Here is a 26876-nt window from a genome sequence, read left to right on the forward strand (position 1 = left end):
ATCTTATAATGTATTGTAGTAGTGATATGGCTAACTTAATTTAGACTCATGTATGCCTAATAATTTTTTCATTTTTTAGGACTTAAAATTGGGATTTTCAAAAGCACTTAATGGAGTTAGGTGTCCAGATCCCTTGCTACTTGATAATTTTCCTTTATCCAGCTAGTACTTTTTCTCTATAGAAATAAACTTCAGGAGGTATTCATACTAATTACTTTATTTGCTTAACTAATTGTTAGATATTTATTTTAAAAATTGATTTTAGTATGAATTTTTTTTTTTTTCATTTAATCATCCATTGGGTTTTGTGACACTTCTGGTTATCAATGTTATAGGGCTGTGGCAGAAATTCTCAAGAGCAGCATGCTTTAAAGCATTATACAACACCAAGATCAGAACCCCATTGTTTGGTTCTCAGTTTGGACAACTGGAGTGTGTGGTGAGTTTGTCAGGCAACACTCATAAATCATAACTGAAAGAAAATTAAAAACTAGGGTATGATTTATTTATGTCTTTGTAGACTTCTCAAAATAATACATTGAAACTTTCAAGATAGTTCTGTTTAAAAAAATGTTCAGAGTTAAAGTTGCTGAAGTAATTAATAAATTCTTTTACTGCAGCATTACTAGGGTCCTACCAAATTCACAGCCATGAAACATGCATCGTGGACCATGAACACTTGTCTTCTGTGTGCTTTTACTCTATACAGATTTTACAGGCGACACCAGCATTTCTCAAACTGTGGGTCCTGACCTAAAAGGGAGTTGCAGGGCATTGTGGTACTTCCACCCTTACTTCTGTGCTGCCTTTAGATCTGGATGTCTGCTGACCATGGTGGCTGCTGACCGTGAGCCCAGCTCAACAGGCAGAAGTGCAGAAATATAGGTGATAATCCCATACCATGCCTTCCTTACCGCTGCTGGTAGTCACTCTGCCTTCAGAGCTGGGCTCCCAGCCAGCGGCTGCCCCTTTTCAGCTGCCCAGCTCTGAAGGCAGTACTGCTGCCAGTAGTAGCATAGAAATAAGGGTAACAGTACTACAGATGCACCTCCCTTCCCTCTCTCCTCCCTGCCCCCATCTTGCCACCATCCAAATTCTTTTTGAATCAGGATCCCTGTAATCGCAGCACTGTGAAATTTCAGATTTAAATCAGAAATAATGACATCTATTATTTTTACAATCCTGAGGGTGAAATTGACCAAAATGTATCTCTAATTTGATAGGGCCCTTCACATTAGAAGACTGGCTCTGACCAGTTAATAAATATTCTATTAACATTCACATTTTATACATTCCCTTAACAATAGTACAGTAAAAGCTTTCTTATCTGGGATGTTGGGAGAATGGGGATTGCTGATAAGTCAAAAATTCAGGTTAACTAAGAGAGAGGGAGTTTGTGTGCGGGGGTGGGAGGGACTCAGGGCAGGATGTTGGGTTGCGGGAGGGATTTTGGGATGCTGGATCATGGTGGTGCTCATTTTGGATGGCTTTCTGCAAGCAGCAACATGTCCCTGCAGCTCTTAGGCAGAGGTGAGGTGTTCTGTGCACTGCCTCAGCCCACAGATGCTGCCCCTACAACTCCTTTTGGCTGTTCCAAGCTAATGGGAGCTGCAGAGCCAGGGCTCAGGACAGGGAGATATAACGTACATAGATCCAGACGCTGTTACTCTACCTGTGAGCAACAGGGACATTTTGCCACTTTCAGGGAGCCATGTGGAGCAAGGTAGGAAGCCAGACCTTATTAAAGATCAGAAATGTCAGTTTATAGAGCTTTCTGTGCTGGTAAAGTGCCAGATAACACAGCTTTTACTGTATTGAAGTGAAAAATTCATATTATGCATTCCCAGATTAATTTAAATGTTGACTTTCAAGACACATGCTGTTTCAGTCTGAACATAATAATAGTATCTTTCTTAGGCTACATAACGTAGTGATAAATGTTAAATCTTTCAGTTTTGTTACAAATTAAGGTTTTAATGAACATGCTGTAATTGTGATTTTTACATAAAGTTGCTTATGTGATTTATACAATGGCTAACTAAGTTAAATATTTGTGTTGGGTATGGTATAGGATATTGTAAATTGTATGACACAGAAATGTTGCATCTACTGACTTCAACTGGCTAAAATTGCAGCAAGGGAGGTTTAGGTTGGACATTAGGAAAAACTTCCTAACTGTCAGAGTGGTTAAACACTGGAATAAATTGCCTAGGGAGGTTGTGGAATCTCCATCACTGGAGATATTTAAGAGCAGGTTGGATAGACCTCTATCAGGGATGATCTAGATCAGGGGCGGATAACCTTTTTTGAGTGGGGGGGCACTGACCCATAGGAAAATCACTTGGGGGACTGCAAACAAGTGAGAAATAAAAAAATCCCACCCCTCACCAGTGCCTCGGGTCAAGTCCAGGATAGGGATGTAATAGTGTAGTCGATTAACCAATACGCAAAATCCTATAGGTTAGTGCTATGGAATACACGCATTTCACTCCTCCCCTGGCCGGTACATTTTTTTAGCAGGCTGGCCAGTAGCCCAGCTCACTCCTGGCTTGTGACGAGTCTAGGGCCTACCCCACTGCAACTCTACATTTAAAGTATATTAGGAGCTGGGAGGTAACCTAACTCAGTCCTGGCTCGCGCTGGAGGACCTACTCCCACTGCAGCTCTACATTTGAAGTGTATTAGGAGCTAGGCAGGCAGGCCAGCTCAGTTTCAGCTCGCACCGGATCCAGGAGCTCAGGCATCCCCTAGACAGGGACTGCTGCTGCTTCTTTATCAGAGGCAGCAGCACTGGGCGACAGGCAGCCAGTCCGTGAGGGGATCTTAACTCTGTAGGACTAATGCTGGAGTGCACTGGCTGCCTGCCCTGCCGACTATAGAATAGTCAACTAATCGATAAGAATTCATGAGGTTATTCGACTATTTGATTAACCGATGTTTAACATCCCTAGTCCAGGAAAGCAGGGGCTGCATCTGGTCCTTAGGCCTTAGGTTCCCCACCCCTGATCTAGATGGTACTTGGCCCTGCCATCAGAGCAGGGGACTGGACTTGATGACCTCTCAAGGTTCCTTCCAGTTCTAGTATTCTGTGATTCCTGTAGAATTTAATACTGGATGGCGTCATACAGTATTTCATTGCAAAGTGGATGTTTAAAACTAAAAGCTAAGAATACATTCTTTAAATCTCTTGATATGATTAATATACAAAGGAGGTGCTACAATTGTAATATTTTATACGGTATTTAAAAAAAACTTTTTTCTGTTCAAAACTTTTAGCTGATGCACAGACAATGAAGAGAATGTGTAAAGAAATGGTGCCTAATTAAGTTTGTCATGTGTTACCCTTTAAAATGGTGATTCTGACCCTGTTTAAAAATTTACCAAGCTTCCAAAACAGTTGACAAAAAATAGATTCCTAAATAGGTTGGCTGAAAAATTGGTTATATGTAGATACTAAATCATGGAAAGAGCACTGGGAATTCTAGTGAATTAGAAAATAGAGCTTCGTTATGAACTTCCTTTGCTCCCCAAAATGGAAGTCAATCCACATTTTCTTGTAATCCTGAAATCTGCTAAATGCATTTGTGCCTAACACTTCAAAAATCAATGTACCTGAGAGACTCTCATTTAGGATGTTTCTGTATGTCAGTGCAGTTCTGTTTGGTTACATATGTAACCAAGTCTATACCAGGTAAAAGGACAGGTGGTTCCTGAAAGTCAGGGTTAAGTTATATTGACAGGACAGTGTGGGGAAGGTTGCATCTCAGTGCTGTATCTGCACTGTTGATAAACAGAATATTTCTGTCCGCCAGTGTCACTTTTCTCAGCACAATTAAGGGAAACACACTGCAGTAATCTAGTGGTATACTTACTTGGTTGTATTCTCACTGAAATAAAACACAACTGTATCAGCAATAAAAAGGCAAATAAAATACAAATATACAATAACATGACAAATAGAATATGCATGTTAATGTCTTATTCAAGTTAAATATAACAAAGTAAATATCTGGATAAAATAAGCTTCAACTTTCATATTTGTATCCGCTGATATTTGTAATAATTTCCTTTGGAGCCTGTTAGTCTAATTTCTTTATTCATGCAGAACACCCACAAAATATGAGTTTTGCATGAGTAAGGACTGCAGAATGGCCTTAGTCATCCTGCATTCAAAGAAGTTACAATTTATATATGATCCCTATCGCCCATATCACTGCCACTCTTTTTTTTTTTTTTTTTTAAGTGAAGGTAAATTGGCATCAAAATTGTTTTTTAAATTCCTGATTCAAGAAAATAGTTATAAAATTATAGCATTTTCAGATGTATATAATGGAGTAGTTCACAAATGACTTGTTGTGATTGGCTGGCATATAAATATGATTTAACTCCGTTTTTCACTGCACTCTTTTGGCTTCTTTTTGGGAGACAGGTGCTACTTGTGTGATAATGAAGTCCCATATAATAGTTCCAATAGATTGGGCCAACTCGTGGATTATGTTAGAAAACAAGCTCAAGTTGACACACCAAGTCCAGGTAGGTACTGGTAGAGTATATAGTACACTGAAAGTGCCTTGAGTCCAACAGGCACTCATACGAATAAAGACAATACAATATTTGTGGGGTTTAGATTTTAGGAAACGGGGCCAGGATTTCACCTAATGTTCTCAAACATTTCAAAAGTAAAATATGCTCACAAAACAAATTATTTATGGAATCTAGACTGCTCTTGTTAGAATTTGTCATGTGGATTCCATTCGAGGGACATGCCCCTGAGATAGCGAGTATGTGAATAGTAGCATCTGTACCTGTTGTATGCACATCTTTCTGTGGGACCTTCCTGATGACACAAAAGACAAAGAAGGTGCACCTGTCATCTCCATTCCCTTTTATTGCCCGTAGCAGCAAGATAGGAGTGTTTGCGTGGTATCCCTTTTTTAATGGAATGTTCCTCTTGTGATTTTTCTCTAAATAGAGGAATTTCTCAACAAATTCCCCCTCTTTTATTTAGTTGTTTTAAATTAAACTTCTCAGCACTTTGCACCACTACCTTAATGTAAACAAATTCAAAGCTGACCTCCTTTTGCTGTATTCTACAGAGATATGGTGATATTGAGATATTGTCCCAAGTGTATTTCCAAAGTTGTCAGATTTCCATTTTAAGTGGAAATCTGCAATTTTTCCAAAACCCCATTGTTCTCCTGGGAATAAGAAACTTTACATCTTACATGTTCTAGGCTGTTGCTGTATTATTGTGATAGGCCAAACCACTTCAGACAGTCTTTCTGGCTTAGAAATGCTACTTATGACAACAAAGAAGCAAGCCTTATACTAGGTAATCTATCACATGGCTGCTATACCTTTTCCTCCAAATATGAAAGCTCATTCTGCTAGAGAACAAGTGACCTCCTCTGTATGCTTTACATACAACCCCATATCTGAAGTCTGCAAGACAGTTACACAGAATAATCCATTGCTGTATTAAACACTATTCCTTCTATAGGCTGTGCTGGAGGATCCCAGACCTGCCCTCTTCTCACTTTTTTTTTCCAGGGGACTTTTTACCTGAGATTTTGAATTAGGGGAACTGAGAGATGGTTGTGGCTGCTCTGATATTTATGGCTATATCTGTGGAGTAGGGAGGCACAAAGATATTGCAGTTCTAATTTGATACCACTGGATTTAATGGAATCAGGAATTGGCTCACAAGCTCTAACTTGATGTACAAAAGTGAGAAAACATGGAGAGAATCTGAATTACTGCACTTAGTATGAATCCACATGATTTTGAGGGTTGCTATTACTCTGAAGAAGATGCATTCATATCCTATCTGAATGCCTTGCTAGTCAGAGCCCCATCAAGAAAAGCCTGCCAGTTATTTAGCAGGTGTTTCTGTTGGAATTCAAACTCAATTTCTCCAGGAATTTCTGGTTCAAAGTATCTAGTGGCATCTTCCAGTGCGATATATGAATTTTGGAGAAACATCCTCAGGGTACAGTTGTTGCTTTAAAGGAAAAAAGTACTCGAACTCCATCTTTTTACGTGTTAAAAGTATTGGCATGAGAACACTTACAGGAGAGTTCTGTTCTATAGACTTCATTTTAGGTTGTAATTACTGTTTCACATGCAGTATTATTTAGATGCTATGGTGAGGGATGCTGTACAAAATGCTATGGTAGAATGACTTTTGACTCCATAGAGAAATTTCCAAGAAAACATTAAATTTCAAGGTGTATGTTTGTTACAAGTCGGGATTCAACTGATAGCTATATAAAAAAAGCTCTGCATAGTTAATCTTGTTAAATTGTGATGTGCAAGAATGACCTCAAAACTTAGAACAGAAATATTATACATGGAATGTGATGCTTGAGTGGCATAGGTTTAAAATTTTACCCTCATAGGGTATGTCTACACTGCAGCACTATTTCTAATAACTAGCGGTATTCCAAACTAACTTAGTCTGCTTCTACACATCAGGCAGTTATTTTGAATTACTCTCAACTCCTGTAACCCTCATTGTACGAGTAATAAGGGAAGTCGGAGGAAGAGTGCTCTATTTTGAAATGAATGCTGTATAGACGCTCTCTATTTCACAATAAGCTACACAATTGACGTAGCTCAATTTGTATAGCTTATTTCAAGTTAAGCCCTGCAGTGTAGATACACCCATAGTGTTCTACTGCTTTCTTCAAAGAGGTAACACTTTTCTAGGTCTACAAAATGTTAGGTGCTTGGGATGAGTTGGAAACAGGTGTTTGTTTTTTTTGTATTTCAGTGTCAAAAGGTGATGAAAACAAAGAACTGGAAAATAAAAAAGTAGAAAAAGAAAACCAAAATGAGCAGGAGAAGGAAAAAAAGGAGATCACAATCAAAGAAGGTCATTCTTCAAATACTGGAACAGCAGTGACTGTGAAAGGACTTAGTAACTTGGGGAATACATGTTTCTTTAATGCTGTTATGCAGGTACACTAAATATTGTTGCAACCGCTTTGGATTCAGATTTTAATGTTTTGTAATAGTCTCGAAAGGGCCTAATGTATATTAGCACCTAATGTTATAGGTGCTGTTTAAATATGCAGACATGAACTTTGCTGTACAATACATACAGTGAAATTGGAGACCAAAAACAAAAGATGTCATTTGTAAAGAGGAGGAAATTAATGGATAGGGAGGATAGAGGACTATAGTTACCGTATTTTCCGGCGTATAGGGCGACTGGGTGTATAAGACGACCCCCTATCTTTTCAATTAAAAGATAGGGTTTCATCTTATACCCCAGCGCCCCTCCGCCTCCTTTGCTCCCGGTGTCCCTGGTCTGCTGGAGATGGTCCCCAGCAGACCAGAGGCACCGGGAGCAAAGCCGCCAGGAGCGCATGGGCTGCCCCCCCGCCGGAGCCCCTCCGCGGCTTTGAAAGCCTCGGGGGAAGCCGGCGGCGGGGCATCCCAGGCGCGCATGGGCTGCCCCCCCCCCCCCGCCGGAGCCCCTCCGCGGCTTTGAAAGCCTCGGGGGAAGCCGGCGGCGGGGCATCCCAGGCGCGCATGGGCTGTCCCCCCCCCCCCCCCGCCGGAGCCCCTCCGCGGCTTTGAAAGCCTCGGGGGAAGCCGGCGGCGGGGCATCCCAGGCGCGCATGGGCTGCCCCCCCGCCGGAGCCCCTCCGCGGAAAGCCGCGGAGGGGCTCCGGCGGGGGGGCAGCCCATGCGCGCCTGGGATGCCCCGCCGCCGGCTTCCCCCGAGGCTTTGAAAGCCGCCGAGGGGCTCTGGCGGGGGGGGGGGGCAGCCCATGCGTGCCTGGGATGCCCCGCCGCCGGCTTCCCCCGAGGCTTTGAAAGCCGCGGAGGGGCTCCGGCGGGGGGGGCAGCCCATGCGCGCCTGGGATGCCCCGCCGCCGGCTTCCCCCGAGGCTTTGAAAGCCGCGGAGGGGCTCCGGCGGGGGGGGCAGCCCATGCGCGCCTGGGATGCCCCGCCGCCGGCTTCCCCCGAGGCTTTCAAAGCCGCGGAGGGGCTCCGGCGGCGGGGCATCCGGCGTACAAGACGACCCCCGATTTTTGGGGGATGTTTTTTAACATCAGAGGTCGTCTTGTACGCCGGAATATACGGTAAACTAAGATCGGTTACTTGGTTTAGCTATTGAGCAATGTGATTTTCATCTCATTTTCTTATGTCTCCTATACCTGATGCCCACACTTGTTGGAAGCACAGCAGAAATGGGTCATGAGGGAAAGCAAGTGGTAATTTGTGGGAGAAGCAGACATATTGGTATTCAAGGCTGGCATCATTGGTAGTGTGTAGTGGTTGGGATAGAAGAACAACATAGTAAAAGCAGGTAACTAAAGGGGAGCAGGTGCAGAGTTGTAATGATTCTGATGGTAAATATGAGAAGCTTGAATTTCATATGATGAATATGAAGCAGAAAGGTGGGGATGTGGCCAGAAAAACCTCATGAGTGGATTGGAGGTGGTGCAATGTAACCGAGGTTGGAAGGGAAGTAGCAATAGTAATGTAAGATGAGCGCGTAAATTAGGGTTCTCCCAAAGTAGTGATATCTTAACACATTGCAACTCTGATCCAGTGGTTTTCATTAGCATACCTCAAAGCGCCTTTCAAAGGGAAGTAAGCATTATTTTTCCCATTATATAAAAGCCACAGAGATGTAAAGAAACACTTACTCAAGGTCATCCAGCAGGCTAGAGACAGCCAAGAATAGAGCCCAGGTCTCCCATGTCTCAGGTCAGTGCTCTATCCTATAAGCTACATTGCCTTGCTCACTAGCCATTATTTGAAACTGTTATGAAGTGTCAGGATTTGGATACTTTCTGGATGTGTGAAGCAAGAGAGAGGAAATGGTCAAATCTGCTCCCTCTCCCGCCCCCAGTTTACTCACTTGAATTACAAATAGAATGATAATGCTGGCAGGATGTGAAGAGCTGAGCAGGGAGTTTTGGCTATATGAAGTTAGAATGACTGACGATAACTTTAGATGTGCAAATATAAGCTGAGAATGGAAAGACAGACTTATAAGTAGCTGGTGCAAAAACTGTTTGCTGTGTTATATTTATTACGCTTTTATAATGACTTATTATTTTGCCTATACTGTGAACTTTATACAGTAACTCAGAGTGCAGAGATTAAGGAAATAACTGAAAATGATTGTTGCTTACTCTTTTAAATGTTTTAAAGAAGTTATTAATTAATGCCTTTGTAATACCCATAGAGTTCTTAGCAAAAAAAACCCCCTCATTTTTCTACACTTCCCACATATGTATCTAATGTGTTGAACTTCTAAGTGTTGAAAAATAATGTTGTAACTACTACATTACAGGCAGTCCCCGGGTTACGTACAAGATAGGGACTGTAGGTTTGTTCTTAAGTTGAATCTGTATGTAAGTCGGAACTGGCGTCCAGATTCAGCCACTGCTGAAACTGACCAGCAGCTCTGCCCCGGGCTTCCTGGAATCAGCCGCTGATCAGTTTCAACAGGCTGAATCTGGACGCCAGTTCCGACTTACATACAGATTCAACTTAAGAACCCCAAGCGTCCCCAAGACAGCTGCTGCTGAAACTGATCAGCGGCTGATTCCAGGAAGCCCGGGGCAGAGCAACTCTGCCTCGGGCTTCCTGTAGTCAGCACTGGACAGTTTCTGCAGCGGCTGACTTGGGGACGCCTGGGGCAGAGCAGCACTCCTCGGCGCTACTGGACCAACCCAGCAGCACCCAAGCTGCTCTGCCCCAGGCGTCCTGATTCAGCCGCTGCTGAAACTGACCAGTAGCGGCTGAATCAGGACGCCTGGGGCAGAGCAGCTGGGGTGCTGCCGGGTTGGTCCAGTAGCGCCCAGAGTGGCGCTGCGGGACCAACCGGCAGCGCCCCAGCTGCTCTACCACAGATGTCCGGAGAAAAGCCTGGTCTGCTGGAGGTGGGAGGGGCGCACTAACTGCGCCCCTCCCCCCCAGCAGACCAGGGAGATGCGGAGCAAAGCTGTGGAGCACGCGGGCAGCGGGACAGCCCAGACGCGCCGCGGCTGTCCCGCTGCCGGTGTCCTCCGAGGCTTTGCTCCCCGTCTCCCTGGCGCAGACCAGGGAGACGGGGAGCAAAGCCTTGGAGGACGCGGCGCGTCTGGGCTGTCCCGCTGCCCGCGTGCTCCGAGGCTTTGCTCTGCGTCTCCCTGGTCTGCTGGGGGGGGGCTTCTCCCCCCTCCAGCAGACCAGGGAGACGCGGAGCAGCTTTTCTCACCCCGTAGGACGCAGGTGGTGGGACCGCGGCGCATCTGGGCATCCCGCCGCTCCCGTCCTCCGGGACAAGAAAAACCCCGTTTGTAACTGCGGATCTGACATAAGTCGGATCCGCGTAACTCGGGGACTGCCTGTACTGACTTTTCAATTGCATCAGAGTTCACTTTTTCCCCTAATTACCAGGAATTTAATTTGATTTTTTTTAATCTCTTACAGAATTTATCACAGACACCAGATCTGAGAGAGCTGTTGAAGGAGGTTAAAATGCCTGGAGCAACAGTTAACATTGAGCCACCAGAATTTTCAACAGTATGTACACTGCAGTTTATAAATTAAATGTTAGGTGTATTAAAATCAGTTGCTTTTTTGTCTTTTGAAGAAATTTTAAGGAAAATCCTAAGTCTTGGATCCATTAAAGTCAAGGAGGGGATTTTTCCATTGACCTCAGTGGAATTAGGAATTTTACCAAGATGTACAGTGAAGTGGAAGATTTAATATGTTCAATGTTGTTAATGCATAGACATAGTCACATTACAATGAAATTTCCATTACAGTTAAAGAATTATTCTTGTAAGTTTGGCATCAATGAGGTCTGGTAAGAGTCCAATTTCAACCCAGTTTTAAAATTTGTAAAAGGAAATAATCTCTGCCCTTTGATGTGATCCTGCTATTCCTTCACTCTGGGGTCTAAGGTTGATTACATACTTTTAAATATTAAATTGAAAGTTAAGGAAGTCCCCAGATGCTTACCTTTGATAATGTACCTTTTTTTAACTTGAAGGTTTGTTTTGGTTTTTTTATACAGCCAAAAAAACCCAACAACCCACAAATACATCTTTTTTTCAAAAAATTATAAATACTAGAAACCCAGAACACTAAGGATAAATTGTTTAATTTCAACTCTAAGGGTGTGCTGAATCTAAGGGTACTGTGTCATAAGGAAATATTTTCCAACCATTTCTGCCTTATGTTAACTTATTCACTATTGTTTCATTTATAAAATCAGAAAATTAGGCTTTTTTTAAAATATTTATAATGGATCATATTTCAGGAAGCTAAAAAGAGTTCCGTTTTTCTAATATTGACCTAATTTCAAATTAATCCATAACTCTGACTGAATTAAGGATGCAAAACAAAACTTGATTTTTGTTTTTGTTGTTTAAAAAGGAACCCCTGGTGATAAAACTTGAGCAGCCTGGACCCCTTACATTAGCTATGTGCCAGTTCCTTTCAGATATGCAAGAGACAAAAAAGGGAACTGTCACTCCTAAAGAGCTCTTTGCTCAGGTTTGTAAAAAGTGAGTATCTGCACATAATGCATTGCAATAATGATAGAGTTAATGGAAGCATTAGCTTATATAGTAATAAGGCAGATTTTACTATTAATGACAAAAGTTTTCATTTATCTGTCACTGTGCATGTGCCAGCAGAAGTTCAGATGGTACCTATAAACTTTTCGAAGACATTGTATAGGCTAAAATAGAAATGAAATGAAAGAAGCATATAAATTGAGACTTTCTATGCTTTCAGCTTCGTATTTTTCAGAAATTCCAATATATATGAATTTATTTCATTAGCGTTTGGGACTTGTTTTAATAAATTCTCATTCTATTTAAACAGAGCAATACGATTTAAAGGTTATCAGCAGCAAGACAGCCAGGAATTGCTTCGTTATTTACTTGATGGGATGAGAGCAGAAGAGATCCAAGTAAGTATTTAATTCATTGTAGTATATAACAGTGTTGGTGTTCAACAAAGCACTAAAATTAGTATAGTTAGAGTAAAAATTATCTTTAATGTCTCTTGTTAGGTACACTGTAAGCAGATCTGTTTTACGTTTTAACCGTTTTTGATAGGTCTGCAAGGAATTTTTAGACCACATACCTCCCAGCTCATACTAAATTGACTTGACCATATTGTCATTTGCATGATTGTGTGAGCAACAGTAGAATTTTTGAAAAAGGCTAGTTAGGGGTTTTCTTTATCAGAAGTTTACTGTAGTAGCCTAAAAGGACCTCCTTTTATGGATGATGAAACAGCTCGGTTTGGGAAGAGAGAGAGAAGATAATCTGGCACCTTTAGGACGCAGGGGGTGCCGAATTATCAGATATGACGGAGTACCGGAAGGGGGACTATGAGGGGTCTGGGGTGGGGGTGGAGGGTCGGTGGGAAACTGCGCAGTGTGGGAGAGGGCGGCCCTGCGGGACCAACCCGGCAGCACTCCAGCTGCTCTGCCCACGGCTTCCCCAAGTCAGCCGCTGGTCAGTTTCAGCAGCAGCGGACTTGGGAAAGCCGGGGGCAGAGCAGCTCCAATTGTCGGGCTGGCCGGAGCACTTCCGAGTTCCAATTGGTGCCGGACTATCAGGAGTGCCGGACCACTGGATGCCAGACAATTGGAGTTTTACTGTACCTGTAATTTACTGTCACAGGAAGGGAATTCACCTGCTTGTATTTGGGCCTGGCCATAGCTGCAAATACTTAAAGGATAAACAAGTCAATGAATATTAGTTTCTAGATACAACTGTGCTCCTGGAGGGATGCATTCTGGTGAATCTTGGGTTATTTTCTATCTTCTGATGATTATGTACCAAAAGAATCAGTACAGGCAGTCCCCAGGTTACATACAAGATAGGGACTGTAGATTTGTTCTTAAGCTGAATCTGTATGTAAGTCAGAACTGGCATCCAGATTCAGCCGCTGCTGAAACTGACCAGCGACTGACTACAGGAAGCCCAAGGCAGAGTTGCTCTGCCCCGGGCTTCCTGGAATCGGCCTCTGATCAGTTTCAACAGGCTGAATCTGGACGCCAGTTCCGACTTGCATACAGATTCAACTTAAGAACCCCAGGCGTCCCCAAGTCAGCTGCTGCTGATTCCAGGAAGCCCGGGGCAGAGCAACAGTTTCTGCAGCGGCTGACTTGGGGACGCCTGGGGAAGAGCAGCTGGGGTGCTGCCGGGTTGGTCCAGTAGCGCCCAGAGCGGCGCTGCGGGACCAACCGGCAGCGCCCCAGCTGCTCTACCACAGGCATCCGGAGAAAAGCCTGGTCTGCTGGGGGGGGCGGGGGGACGTACTAGCTGCGCCCACCCCCCCTCCCCAGCAGACCAAGGAGACGGGGGCGGCGGACCGAGACGCACCACGGTCCCTTCGCCTGGGTCCTCCGCGGCTTTGCTCCCCATCTCCCTGGTCTGCTGGTCTCCAGCAGACCAAGGAGACGTGGAGCAAAGCCGGGGAGCACGCGGGCAGCGGACAGCCCAGACGCGCCGTGGCTGTCCCACTGCCGGCGTCCTCCGAGGCTTTGCTCCCCGTCTCAGCAGACCAGGGAGACGGGCAATAAACCCCGTTCGTAACTGCGGATCCGACGTAATTCGGGGACTGCCTGTAGTCCTAAACAGTAGATCCAATTCTGCCATGTTGAAAACATTGGGCTAATATTAACATAAAAAGAACTTGAAATGGGTGTCTTAAGTCCCTCATAAATGCATTAATAAATTGCTGGCCTCATGTTATTGTAGAATCATCTTGAAATTATTTTGGAAGGTTGGTGGATGTCTAAAAGAGTTCTGTAAAATGTTTTGTTTTAGTAAGGTGAGGGAAGGATTCTTGTGGAAAATTTATCATTTGTTTGCATAGGGACTTAGTTAAGAGACACTTTCTTCCTTGGACTTCCTACTAAATACATTAACTAACACATCTGATAATGGGGCTTAAAAAAAGCCCAGATGTGGAATACATTTTGTGTTTCTGCAGACAGTTTTGTTACTTTCCTAGTCTGGTTATAGTTTATTGATCTTAATTCTTTTAAATTGGACAGAATTCCATCTTCACCAACACAAATACTTAACTGAATGCACATTTGGAAACCTTGTTTTATAAAGTCTTATGATGGAATATTTATTTAACTTTCAGCGAGTAAGTGTTGGACTATTTAAGACACTGACTGACTCTGACCAAAAAAATGAAGAAGAGCTAAAAAAGAAAATTAAAGGTAAAATAACAATTAAAAATTACTTTTGAGTATTGAAACCAGGACAGTGCATTACTCATGCTAGTTTTTTTTTAACTATTTTCAAATGTGATTTAGTTGCATGACTTAGAACATGCAACTAAATATTAATATATTTTTCTAACACCGTGGTCACCAACAGGTCGATCGCGAGGCCTTGACCAGTTAGTTGATCACGAGGCGTCCTGTCCGCCCCACCCCCATTTCCCTCCCACCCCCGAGAAGCCCCACTACTTACCTCAAGTGAAAATGGAGGTAGTGTCAGCTTCCCGGGGATGTACAGAAGTCCCGCAGCTTAGCTCCACTTCTGGCGATTCCGGAAGTGCGCTAGCTGCTCTTCTGGATGTACTTCGGGAGGGAGCATTGGCTCCCTGGACCACACAGGAGGGGTGAGTTGGCCCCGGGGAAGGCACGCGGGGGGTTTCCCTGCGCAGGGGGTGTTGGTGCCGGGGCAAGCGCGTGCGGGCCTTCCCTGCACCGGGGGAGGGGAGGGTCGGCCCCGGGGCAGACATGCACTGGTTTCCCTCTGGGAGGAGGCAGATGCAGAGGACTCTCTGCCTCCACTGGCACCCCGCTCCCCAGCCACAGAACGCTGTCCCCACTCCCCTGTCCCCAGCTACAGAATGCTGTCCCTACTCCTGTCCCCAGCTACAGAACGCTGTCCTCACTCCCCTGGCCCCAGCCACAGAACTCTGTCCCCACTCCCCTGTCCCCAGCTACAGAACGCTGTCCCTATTCCCATCCCCACTCCCCAAACTTTGTCCCTACTGGCACTCTGTCCCCTGCTGCAGAACTCTGTCCTCTGCCCTCCCAGCACCCTGTTCCCTCTCCCCTGCCCCCAGCCATAGGCCTCTGTCCCCATAAAATGTATAATTATAAATGCTTCATTTTAGATTTAAATAGCATGAATAAAAAACAGACCATTTATTTCTTAACTATAAACACATGATTTTAATTTTATATATCGTATAATTTAAAAATAAGCTGTTTATCAGCACGTGTAAGTAAGGGCTGGGGATAGCAAGTGATGGACAGGAGGAGAATAGAGAGGGCGGGGCTTCAAGGAAGGGGCGGGGCAGTAGATCTTCGCCTGTTCTGAGATTTAAAAAGTGATCTTGGGTGTAAAAAGGTTGGAGACCACTGTTCTAGAGTATCAGGTCTCATCATCTTACTCATTGAAAGAGCTCATTAATTTCTTTGAGAGCATAATCTTGGGTAACATAAGCAAGATTCAATCCTAGTTTCATTATACACTAGTGGTGTACCCCAAGGGTCAGTCCTGGGACCAATCCTTTTCAACTTATTCATAAATGATCTGGAGAAAGGGGTAAGCAGTGAGGTAGTAAAGTTTGCAGATGATACAAACTGTTTAGGATAGTCAAGACAGAAACAGACTGTGAGGGACTCCAAGAAGATCTCACCAAACTGAGTGATTGGGCAACAAAATGGCAAATGAAATTTAATGTGGATAAGTGTAAAGTAATGCACATCAGAAGAAATAACCCCAACTATACGTACAGTTTGATGGGGGCTAATTTGGCTACGACAAATCAGGAAAGAGATCTTGGAGTTATCGTGGACAGTTCTCTGAAAACTTCCCCGCAGTGTGCAGTGGCGGTCAAAAAGGCAAATAGGATGCTAGGAATTATTAGGAAAGGGATAGAAAATAGGACCCAGAATATCTTACTGCCCCTGTATAAAACTATGGTACGCCCACATCTTGAATACTGTGTACAGATGTGGTCTCCTCACCTCAAAAAAGATATTTTGGCCTTGGAAAGAGTTCAGAAAAGGGCAACTAAAATGATTAGGGGTTTGGAACGGGTCCCATATGAGGAGAGGTTAAAGAGACTGGGACTTTTCAGTTTAGAAAAGAGGAGACTGAGGGGGGATATGATAGAGGTCTATAAAATCATGAGTGGCGTGGAGAGGGCCGATAAAGAAAAGTTATTTATTAGTTCCCTAAATAGAAGAACTAGAGGACACCAAATGAATTTAATGGGGAGCAGGTTTAAAACTAATAAAAGAAAGTTCTTCTTCACACAGCCTGTAGTCAACCAGTGGAACTCCTTGCCAGAGGAGGCTGTGAAGGCTAGGACTATAACAGAGTTTAAAGAGAAGCTAGATAATTTCATGGAGGTTAGGTCCATAAAAGGCTATTAGCCAGGGGATAAAATGGTGTCCTTGGCCTCTGTCTGTCAGAGGCTGGAGAGAGATGGCAGGAGACAAAACGCTTGATCATTGTCTTCGGTCCACCCTCTCTGGGGCACCTGGTGCTGGCCACTGACGGTAGACAGGATACTGGGCTAGATGGACCTTTGGTCTGACCCAGTACGGCCGTTCTTATGTTCTTATATATATTACATGATTTCTAGATGATCAGACACTACATAACACCTAAAACTTTCACTAGTCTGCTACTACTGTGGTGTACATCTTTGAGCATGGCAACAATACAAACTATTCAGGGGAAGAGGTGAAGAATCATTTGCTTAAGTTAAAAATCCCAACCACTAGGCTTTGCTCTTGAGTCTCCATACAAGTGCTGACCAGCTCCACTATGTTTTGAGATTTGTTAGGATTGCAATTTTACATGAGATGGTTACTAGATTATTCAAAAATCTTGGGAAAAAGTGTGAAATTTTCTTGCAGTATATTAATTGTGAGAAGGTGGGGAAGGAAAGAGGAGCAACTGAGATTTTATAAAGATGCTGATTCTGTTTAAACAATTTAAAACTAATTTTCCAACAACCTCTTTCATCCTCTCTTTGGCCATACCTTTGTGCCACCACCTTCTTTCCTGCTCCCCTCTCAAAATCTGTGAAGCTTATTTTTTTTCCTCTAGGAAAACAAATACAAAGCAAAACAAATGCAAATCAAAGACTTTACACTACATTCTCCCTATTTACAACAGCTTAACATCAAACCAAAGCTGTAACTAATATACAGGTAGTTATTGTATGTGACTTATATATTTGAATTAATTCTCTATTTTCAGAGTATGAAAAAAAAAGGGCAATACCAACTTTTGTGGACAGAATCTTTGGTGGGGAATTAACTAGTACAGTCATGTGTGAGGAGTGCAGAACAGTAAGTAGAAGGTCTGCTTGATATAGTCTAAAACACCATGTATAAGACTTGTGCATGGAAGAAACAAGAAGCAATATATGTAGAAATGATATTATTTATGAATGTATGACATGAAGGAGACTAGGTAGCAGGAATTGTTCTTTTCACAAAATGTAAAATTTGACAAGTACCTGTTCACATGTATTACAGATCTATTCTGTGCTCCTAGTACTTGATGTGGAGATGAAAACTGAATGCTCAGAGCAGATAGTGTAGCAGCTTCTCTTCATTTTGAAAAACTGCAGGGATCTTAGTAGGGATGTTAGTTTTGGTTCATGGGTTCCTGTTTGTAAATATAATTTATGACTGTTTATATTTGTATGTGTAAGTAAGAGCATGCATTGGGCACTATCATGAAAACAGACAAAAGAGAAGGGAAATACATGGCAGAAGACTACATTCAAAAAATTCTAAACCAGGATTTTTTTGAATGCCTGAAATTATTAGCTTAAATCCATAGGTAGGTGTGTAAATAAATGACTAGATTTCAATAAATGGCCTCATTACATCAATTGTAGAGTGCTAGCTTCTAATTTTTGTTTTTCTTTGTTAGAAATGTAAACAAAGTTTTTCTAATTATAGTAAGTAACATCTGTTTGCTTAAGGTGTCCTTGGTCCATGAGTCTTTCCTTGATTTGTCACTTCCTGTGTTAGATGATCAGGTAAGAACCAGAAGTATTTTTTTATAGTCTGTTGTGGGGTGCAATTCTAACTCTAAATTGGACCTTAGAGGAAATTTTTAAAACGTAAGTAGTTGCAAAACCTTACCTAATAAAATTACACAACAAAATTAGAGAGAATGGTAATGTATTTCCTTAAAGTAAGGTACTATTGATTGTGATCACACAAACCTTTGAAAATTATCTGAGTGGAAATGCTACTTCAGACAAGGCACTGGTATGTCAGCTAATCTTCCTGCCATTAAGTAGTAGTGTTTTAGTCGAAGAAAAAAATCCACTATGCTGAAAGGCTGTGTAACTGCAGATGGGCAGCTAGGCATTCTTCAAGGTCACGAGTCTAAAATGTAAATATATCTCATTATATGAATGTGTCAAAAGCCATACTTTCCTGAGGCAAATCAGAGGACTCTTCAAATATCAAATTTCTGTCTGTTCACTGTATTGGGAATGGTAATGGAGGCTTGCAACTAATGCTGATAGTCTGATTCCTATCAAATACTCTCAAGGTGAAGAGAGACCAGGTTAGAGCAGGTACTGTGATAATGCACTTATTTAATTGATCAATCTTATAAACATTTCAGTTGTTTTGGATTTATATCTGTCTGTTTCTTTTTGCCATCAGCACACACATTATCACCTTTCATCTTCAAAACACATGTAGGGTTTACTACAGGTTGAACTTCTATAATCTGGATTTCCCTCGCCCAGCAACATTTGTGGTCTGGCATCCCTGAGAGTACTCCCAGGCTGGAGCTCTCAAGGAAAAGCCAGGGACCCCACACTCAGAAACTCCTTTCCAGCCCTCCCACAGCTTCCAGAACACCGCAAAGAGCTCGTTTGTAGTTAAGGCTCAGAGAGGAAGGGAAAGGAGCCAGGACAGGGGTGACACTTGTGGGAAGAGGCAGGGTGGCTGCAGAGCCTCATAGCTGGGGCTAAAGGAGCGCAGCCCAGGGGTCAGTATGTTCTGTTGGGGCTGCACTCCTGGCCCCCGTCTGCAGGGCCCTGCAGCCACTCTATCTCTTCCTCCGAGTGCCCCCACTATGTCCATTCGGTCAATGCCAACCCCTCTGTTGCTGCTGAAGTGGGACTCGCAGCCAACAGCAGCAGAGGGGCCAGTGGTTACCTCACCTGGTACAGCAAATTCCCTGGTTTGGGACTGGTAAGGTGCTCCAGACCAAGGAGGTACAACCTGTACACTGAAAACAAACACTGAGGGAAGAAATTTTAAAATATGTTTCAGTCCAGAGGTGTTTGGGTAAAATGTTCCTGAGTCATACTGCCCTCTTTTCTTACCAATAGAAGCAAACACTTACTGTCTTCTTATTGAAGTCCTTTTAAACTACTTAAAATAGTTAGTATCTTTTGTGAATTCAGTGAGATTGATATCAATAAAATGGGAGGCTATGTTTCATCTTTAAGGGTATGTCTAGACTACATCTCTCTGTCGCCAAAGGGATATAAATTAGACATACCGAAATTGCTGATGAAGCGGGGATTTAAATATCCTGTGCTTCATTAGAATAAAAATGGCCGCCGCTTTTTGCCGCCGCGGCACTTTGCGGGCAAAAAGCAGCAGTCTAGACAGAGATCGGTTGACAAGGAAAGCCTTTTCTGACTGATCCTGTAATCCTCGTTGCACGAGGCATAAGGGATCGGTCGGAAAAGGCTTTCCTTGTTGACCGATCCCAGTCTAGACTGCCGCTTTTTGCCCGCAAAGTGCTGCGTCGGCAAAAAGTGGCGGCCATTTTTATTCTAATGAAGCGCAGGATATTTAAATCCCCGCTTCATTAGCAATTTCAGTATGTCTAATGTACATCCCTTTGGCGACAGAGGGATGTAGTCTAGACATACCCTAAATGTTTATGGCTTGGTTCTGTTGCCCTGACTTTGCAGAGTACAATACTGCTCACTAACATACATTGCAGTAGGAATGCTTGTAGAATAAGGTACTACTCAGGAAGAGCAGCAGAATCAAGCTGTTAGAGTGAGTGAATGTGTGTATGTCAATGTTCTATTATAATACCTAAAAGTCAGTAACTTAATTTGAAAATTTTGAGTAATATACCAGTCTCTCTGCAATTTTCTTTGTGGGTATTGTTTTTTTCTCAATCACATAACTGATATTAAAATCTTTAATCCATAGTCTTGGTCTTTGAAACTATGATGGTTGCTCCATTTTTGTTTGCTCTGTTTTGATTTTTTTAGAGTGTTAAAAAAAGTTCATATGAGAAAAATGTTAAAAAAAATAAGGAAAAGGAGGATGAAGACAATGAAGAGGATAAAGACAATGACAGTTATATGAAGGAAAGGGGTGATAATCCTGGTGCAAGTAAGCACCTGCAGAAGAAAGCAAAGAAGCAGGCCAAAAAACAAGCTAAGGTTGGTTATGGTGCAAAAATAAACATTAAGCACTTTCACTTCAGGCATAATATGAGATGCTAGACTTTTTGTTTAACTTACTTTTTTTTGTAGACTGATCATTTGCAAGAGGACAACTAAATATTTCTCCTCATTCAAGTGCAAAGTTTACAGGAACAAATCTCTGATGTTACCTATTATGAAGTTTTATTTATTTTCTGTTGTCTGCTTTCCTAAAGTCACAACCAGTAATATCCCCGGAACTAATGAAGTAGTCAGTCATATGCTGCCTGATTTAAAGCAGCATTAATGTACACCAGAAGGCTTTTCTCTTTGTCAGTGTCACAAGAGAAGCACTCCGATGGTTCTGGAGTATGTAGTCTAGAAAAAAACATTTTGGGGACATGAAAGAAATTCAGATTTGGATCGCAGTAAGTGTTATAATTGGAAGTATAATTATAAGCGGGAAGACTGCAACTGAGTAACTCAGTAAGAGTAATACTCATTATTTTGAGCTGATGCCCTCTGCCATAATCACCGAAATAGATTATTTGCTCTTTTTATGGCAACTTCTGTGGCTTAAAGTTATAAGGTATTTCCTAAATAATTGATGCATAGCAAATAAAAACACAGCAACTTTCTCTGCTTTTTATATTTTATTGTACTGCACACTGCATATTTTTATTTGTAGAACCAACGTCGGCAGCAAAAAATTCAAGGAAAGGTGCTTCCGATAACCAATGTATGTTCCGTAGAACTGTCTGAAGAAAATGTGAAGGAAGATAAAGAAACAAAGGGAGAAATAACCTCTGAAGTCACTGACCTGAAAAAAAAAGAGGATTCTTCCAATGAATGTGAAGAACTTTCCTTAAATCAGAAAGATTTAAATGCTCAAAGGAATAGTACAGATGTAGATAGTCTGCATGAAAGTATAGAAAATCCAGATAAAGAATTTGAAGATAATGAAACCAGTATGGATGTTGCTATGGAAGACTTCGTTTCTGCTGAGTATATTAGGGGCTTTGACAATCCATGTGTTAAAGAAGATGATCATGGGGAAGAGGAGGAACTTGCTACAAATTTAGAAGAATTACACTTAGATGCTGTTACTGATTCTGATATGGATATCTTGGATGACCATCATGTGACTGAGTTAAGAACATATGAGGTAGTGAATGAGGATCCAGAAACAGCCTTTTGTACTCTTGCAAACAGGGAAGATCTAAACGTAGAAGAAAGTTCAATCCTTCATTGTTTATATCAGTTCACCCGAAATGAGAAACTCAGTGACGTCAATAAATTGCTCTGTGATGTATGTACTCAAAGACATTGTGGACCAAAGATTAGTGGAAAAAGTAAGCCATTAAGTTTTAATTACAAACTTAACCCCCATCTTCCCCTCCCCCCCCAACACACACACACACACACACACACACACACACTCTAAATAGGGATGTTAAGGATTAACCTTACAGGGTGATGCTTACCAGGTAGAGCGGCTTAACTAGCAGCCCAGCTGGGCTGGAGCAGCCCCTCACCGGGCTGGGCCCACTGTGCCATAGGAATGCGGGAGGGTGCCCCAGCCTGGCTGGGTCTGCTATGCTGTGGACCCAACCGGGCTGGAGTGGCCTCCTGACCACAGGATCCCAGTTAATTGGTTAATCTTAAACAGAGACAGCAACAAGGGGGAGGAGAGGGGTAGGCAGGAGCTGGCACATGAAAGGAGCCAGCTGATAGAGGCAGCAGCGGAGAGAGAGGGGGGAATGGGAGCAGTTGCTCATGGGGAGCCATCTTAAAAATTTACCTACGTGTAATTGTTGAAAAATTCAGCGGTCACACATTTACACAAATACATGCATTTAACATTCCTAGTTTCTCTTGGATCTATTGATACTTAGTATTTAAGGGCCAGACTGAACCCATTACTCTTACTAGTGAGTACTTACTCACAAGTAGCCCCACTGTCTTACAAGTTACCACCAGTGTAGAGCAAGGGGGCTTACAATAGGATGAAATATAAAACAGGTTTTTTTTCCTGTGTTGTAGAATTATAACTCTTCAAATGTTAAACTTTTTATAATTACTGCAGCACATAAGTCATAGGATGAGAACATGCAGGAATTTGCTCAACTGACTAATAAAAGCACAATTCAGTGTGTAATTCTGTAGACATCCCAGAAATGTGTTAGAACCCTCCCTATTCAATCGATGTGGTGATTTGATTTACACTAGTTAATCTCTTGAAGTAGGACCTTGTAGGACCTCATCATGAAGATAGCACCTTGTAAATATAATTTTGAAGGGAAATCATCAGTGCCTTAAGCATATTATAATGTATGAAATAAAACATGTTTCCACCCCAATATGTGATTTCTCTAACTTTGACATTAGAAAAAATTTAGAATGGCAAGTTACTGAATTATTCTTGACTATCCAACCAACGGTGCTCTCTCTCTTTCCTTTAGGTGCGAAGAAGTTTGTTTACACTAATGCCAAAAAGCAAATGTTAATTTCTCTTGCTCCTCCAATTTTAACACTTCACTTAAAGAGATTTCAACAGGTATTGTTAACTGGCAGACTCTTGTATTTTTAAATTATATAGTAATAACCCATGGAAGTTAGTAGACCTTGATTTTCTGATAAACTTGTTCCATTAACTAATATTCTTTCCACAACTTGAGAAGTAATATATAGATAATTTGAGAAATCTTTCTGATGCATTCATTCCTGCTACTTGTTTACCATAATAGCTTTTAGAACTTTTGAGTTCTTCTAGAATAGAGATATTACTACCAAGAATATAGAATTAAATATGGACAAAACAAATTGATTTATGCTGAAAAATAAACTTACTAAATATAGAGAAAGATGATCCACAACAGAGATTTGCTCTAAGAGGTACATAACTAGAAAGTAGTACACTAAGGCTGTGTCCAGACTCAGTAGCCTTTTTCCGAAAAAACTTCACCTGCGTCTAGACTGCAGCCGCGTTCTTTCGAAATTAAATCGAAAGAACGCGGCTTTTCTTTTGACGGCGGTAAACCTCATTTCACGAGGAAGAACGCCTTCTTTCGAAAGTGCTTCTTTCGAAAGAAGGCGTTCTTGAATGTAAATAGGGCTTCTTCGAAAGAGAGCATCCAGACTCACTGGGTGCTTTCTTTCGAAAAAGCGGCTTGCTCTTTCGAAAGTTCCGCGTGCAGTCTAGACGCTCTCTTTCGAAAGAGGCTCTTTCGAAAGTATCTTTCGAAAGAGCCTCTTTCAAAAGAGGCTTGCAGTCTAGACATAGCCTAAGAGACATCTGAGTGCTGATGGTGGGCTTATAAATTAGAAACAAGTTTACATTGTGACCAGGCATTTTTGGAGGTTGTAGATATATAAAGCATCATATTAACTAGAGATGCAATATTCCTTCTGTACATAGATTATGGCTCTGTTTGGGGCTCTTCAGTATCAGAAATACAGTAATTAAACTAGAGAGAAATTAGAAGGGGAAAATGAATATTGGAAAAGATTGACTACAAATTTAAAATACTAATTGTATAATGCATTCTGACCAGACAGTTAAGTAGGGATATAACTGTCTATGTAATTGAAACTCCAGGGAGTGAGAAGAATTGTGCACAGTGATCCAGTGGGATATATTTGTGATTAAAGTAAAGACACATGGGAAGCTTTTCTTGATATTCAACATTAGTTCTTACTGAGCTATAGAATAGTATTTGAATGGAAGTGACAGAAGGCTCATCACAAGATTTTGAAAACCAGGCTAGATAATGTAGTATAAATTATTCTGCACTGTCTAGCAATGGATCAGACGTGTACTCATATAAGAATTTCTATAAGTGTACTTGTGTAGCTGTACGTATAGCTGCAGTTGTCATTCATGCCAATACGTACTAAATCTGAATTAAAGTACTATATTGCCCTCTGCTCCAGATAGAGAGTAGAGAAATCACAGACGAGTAATTTGGAATATGGCCATAAAGAACTGAAAAGCATGACTGGTAGAATAAAGTCTTTCTTCTCCCTTATCCCCAAATTTTGTTGTCCATCAAAGGTTGGTTGTGCTTTAAAACGAATCTCTGAAGTCTTGTTAGAATTTTTTAAAATAACTAAACATGTAACCTTTAAGAAAAGACATATCTCCTATTTGTTTATCAAGATTTAAACTCTTATGTTTCTTCATTTCTATCTTATTCTAGGCAGGATTTAATCTACGGAAAGTTAACAAACACATAAAATTTCCAGAGGTGATAGACTTGGCTCCTTTCTGTGCAATTAAATGCAAGGTAAGATTTAAAAAAAATCATACTGTTTAAAAAAACAGTCAACCTTTACAGCAAAAGGTTGGTGATTTGGAAAACTGTTCTGAGAACACACTAAAACAATCAGCCATTAATCTGAATCTGCCTATACTGTGTCTCAAAACTTCACAGACAACATCATAAGGCAATAAATCGGTATAGTTAAATTCTTAGGTTAGAACTCTGCTGCAGTGTACTTCAGGTTTTAAATATTGATTACATCAGTGGTCCCCAACACGGTGCACCCGCTAAATGCTCGGGGCTGGCCTGGCCCCGGGCACGTGGTGCATGCATCGTGCCGTAGCCGGCCCGGGCGCATGGTGAGCGCCAGCCCCGGGAGCGCCGCGAATTGGCTGCTTGTGCCCCGGGCGCGCAGCGCTTAGGAGGAGCGCCGGCCCTGGGGCGCCGACCTCGGGCCCGTGGCGCTTCGGAGGCACGCCGGCCCGGACGCGTGGCGCTTGGAGGAGTGGGGGTGCCAGCCCCGGGTGCACGGCGCTTAGGAGGAGCACCGGCCCAGGAGCGCGGCGCTTGGGGGAGGAGGGGGCGCCGGCCCCGGGCGCACGGCATCTGGAGGGGGCACCGGCCCCCCGGCGCATAGTGCTTGCAGGGGGGGGCCTGGCCCCGGGAGCGCGGCGCTTGCGGGGGGGGCCCCGCCCCCGGGCATGCCTGTGTTCCCGCCCTCTGGCGCCCGGCAGGCGAACAGCCACGCCCCCTGGCGCCCGGCAGCCTCTAAAGGTTGGGGACCACTGGATTACATCCATTGCCATTAACACATTGTTTCTATGCTGACAAGTTGAATTGGAACTGGCTCTCCACACAACAGTGGAATCAGAACTGACTTGTTTGAAACACTGACATTTCAGCTACGGTGACATCTCATCATCTGTACTCTGCTGGCACTGTAACAAAATTGTCACTTCACAGAATGTTGCTGAAGGGAATACAAGTGTATTGTACTCTCTGTATGGAGTGGTTGAACATAGTGGAACAATGAGATCGGGACACTACACTGCTTATGCCAAGATGAGAACTATGAGAAACTATCTTTCTGATCTTGTCTTCCATGGAGAAATTCCCCAAAGTAAGCATCACCAATATTTTCACAACAGTCTAATCTTAAGTCTAAACTGGTACACCTGAATCGCTGTACTCCAAGTGTGTCTGACCCAGGAACACTCATGGTTCAGAACTTGGCCGGGGGAGAAGGAAGTGGCTCTGAGCGCTATCACTCTTTCCCTCCCAGCTGAGCGGGTGCTTTTTGGGAGGCTTTTCCCTCCCTCTCCCTAGCAGTGAAGGGTGGTGCCCCATCCCAATCCTCCTTTCTCACTCCCTCTGAGACCCTGTTCCAGCGCCCTCCATGGTCTGAAAAAAATCCCTAATTCAGCATACCCTGTTTTCCAGGGTTGCTGGATTAAAGAGGTTCGAGTGTGGTAATTTGTGATATTTTTGCTTCAGCAGTACTTTTAAGATTTTTTTTTTTTTTAAACAGCTTTAGAAACTGAATCAGCAGGACAGTGGTTTCACATCAGTGACACCCATGTGCAACCTGTGACTGTATCTAAAGTGCTGAACTCACAAGCTTATCTCCTGTTTTATGAACGACTGCTATAACTCTCCTGGGACCCATTCCTCACACAATACTGTATGGTTTTTAAACATCAAAAATAAAGAAATGTTAAATCAGAGAAAAATTACATGTAAATCATGTTCAATAAGACTTGAAACTGTCTTCTGTAGAAAATCTCATGGCTCCTAGAAATACTGGCAAATGAAATATTAACTTATACTTTCCCAGTAGACCCATTGCTTTTAAATAAAAAGCTATTTTGTCTTTTTCCATAACTTCAAGTCTGAAGCATTTATTTTACTCTTCCTTTATATAATTACTTCTTTATATAATTATAAACACATTTCTAATATTGCTTTGAATGGAATTTTACTCTCTAGACACCTGTATTTAATTCTTTAAAGATGTGCTAGAATTTTTTTATAAGGAACTTACTAACTAACCACATATAGCTGTTTGTACTCCAGCATGATTAAATTAATGGAGATTGCCTATCTCCTAGAGCTGGAAGGGACCTTGAATGGTCATTGAGTAGTTCCCTGCCTTCACAGTAGGACCAAGTACTATCCCTGACAAATTTTTGCTCCAAATCCTTAAATGGCCTCCGCAA

General features: G+C 42.5%; 1 protein-coding gene across 2 annotated transcripts in view; it reads left to right on the forward strand.

Annotated features, from left to right (window-relative positions):
- USP16 (ubiquitin specific peptidase 16) overlaps window positions 1-26541 on the forward strand; it is a 32926-nt gene extending 6385 nt beyond the window's left edge. For both annotated transcript variants that reach the window (XM_006126082.4, XM_075910386.1), the window contains 15 exons: window positions 336-439; window positions 4430-4533; window positions 6773-6960; window positions 10442-10534; window positions 11393-11523; window positions 11846-11933; window positions 14132-14210; window positions 17227-17318; window positions 17963-18019; window positions 20243-20416; window positions 21087-21750; window positions 22861-22955; window positions 24598-24684; window positions 25624-25780; window positions 26189-26541. In XM_006126082.4, coding sequence (XP_006126144.2) covers window positions 336-439; window positions 4430-4533; window positions 6773-6960; window positions 10442-10534; window positions 11393-11523; window positions 11846-11933; window positions 14132-14210; window positions 17227-17318; window positions 17963-18019; window positions 20243-20416; window positions 21087-21750; window positions 22861-22955; window positions 24598-24684; window positions 25624-25780; window positions 26189-26310 — 2235 coding nt within the window. In that variant the 3' untranslated portion in view covers window positions 26311-26541. The remainder of the gene's footprint in view (window positions 1-335; window positions 440-4429; window positions 4534-6772; window positions 6961-10441; window positions 10535-11392; window positions 11524-11845; window positions 11934-14131; window positions 14211-17226; window positions 17319-17962; window positions 18020-20242; window positions 20417-21086; window positions 21751-22860; window positions 22956-24597; window positions 24685-25623; window positions 25781-26188) is intronic.
- The last annotated feature ends 335 nt before the right edge of the window (window positions 26542-26876 follow it).

This window comes from Pelodiscus sinensis, chromosome 1, assembly GCF_049634645.1.
Source record: "Pelodiscus sinensis isolate JC-2024 chromosome 1, ASM4963464v1, whole genome shotgun sequence".
Taxonomy (NCBI): Eukaryota; Metazoa; Chordata; order Testudines; family Trionychidae; genus Pelodiscus; species Pelodiscus sinensis.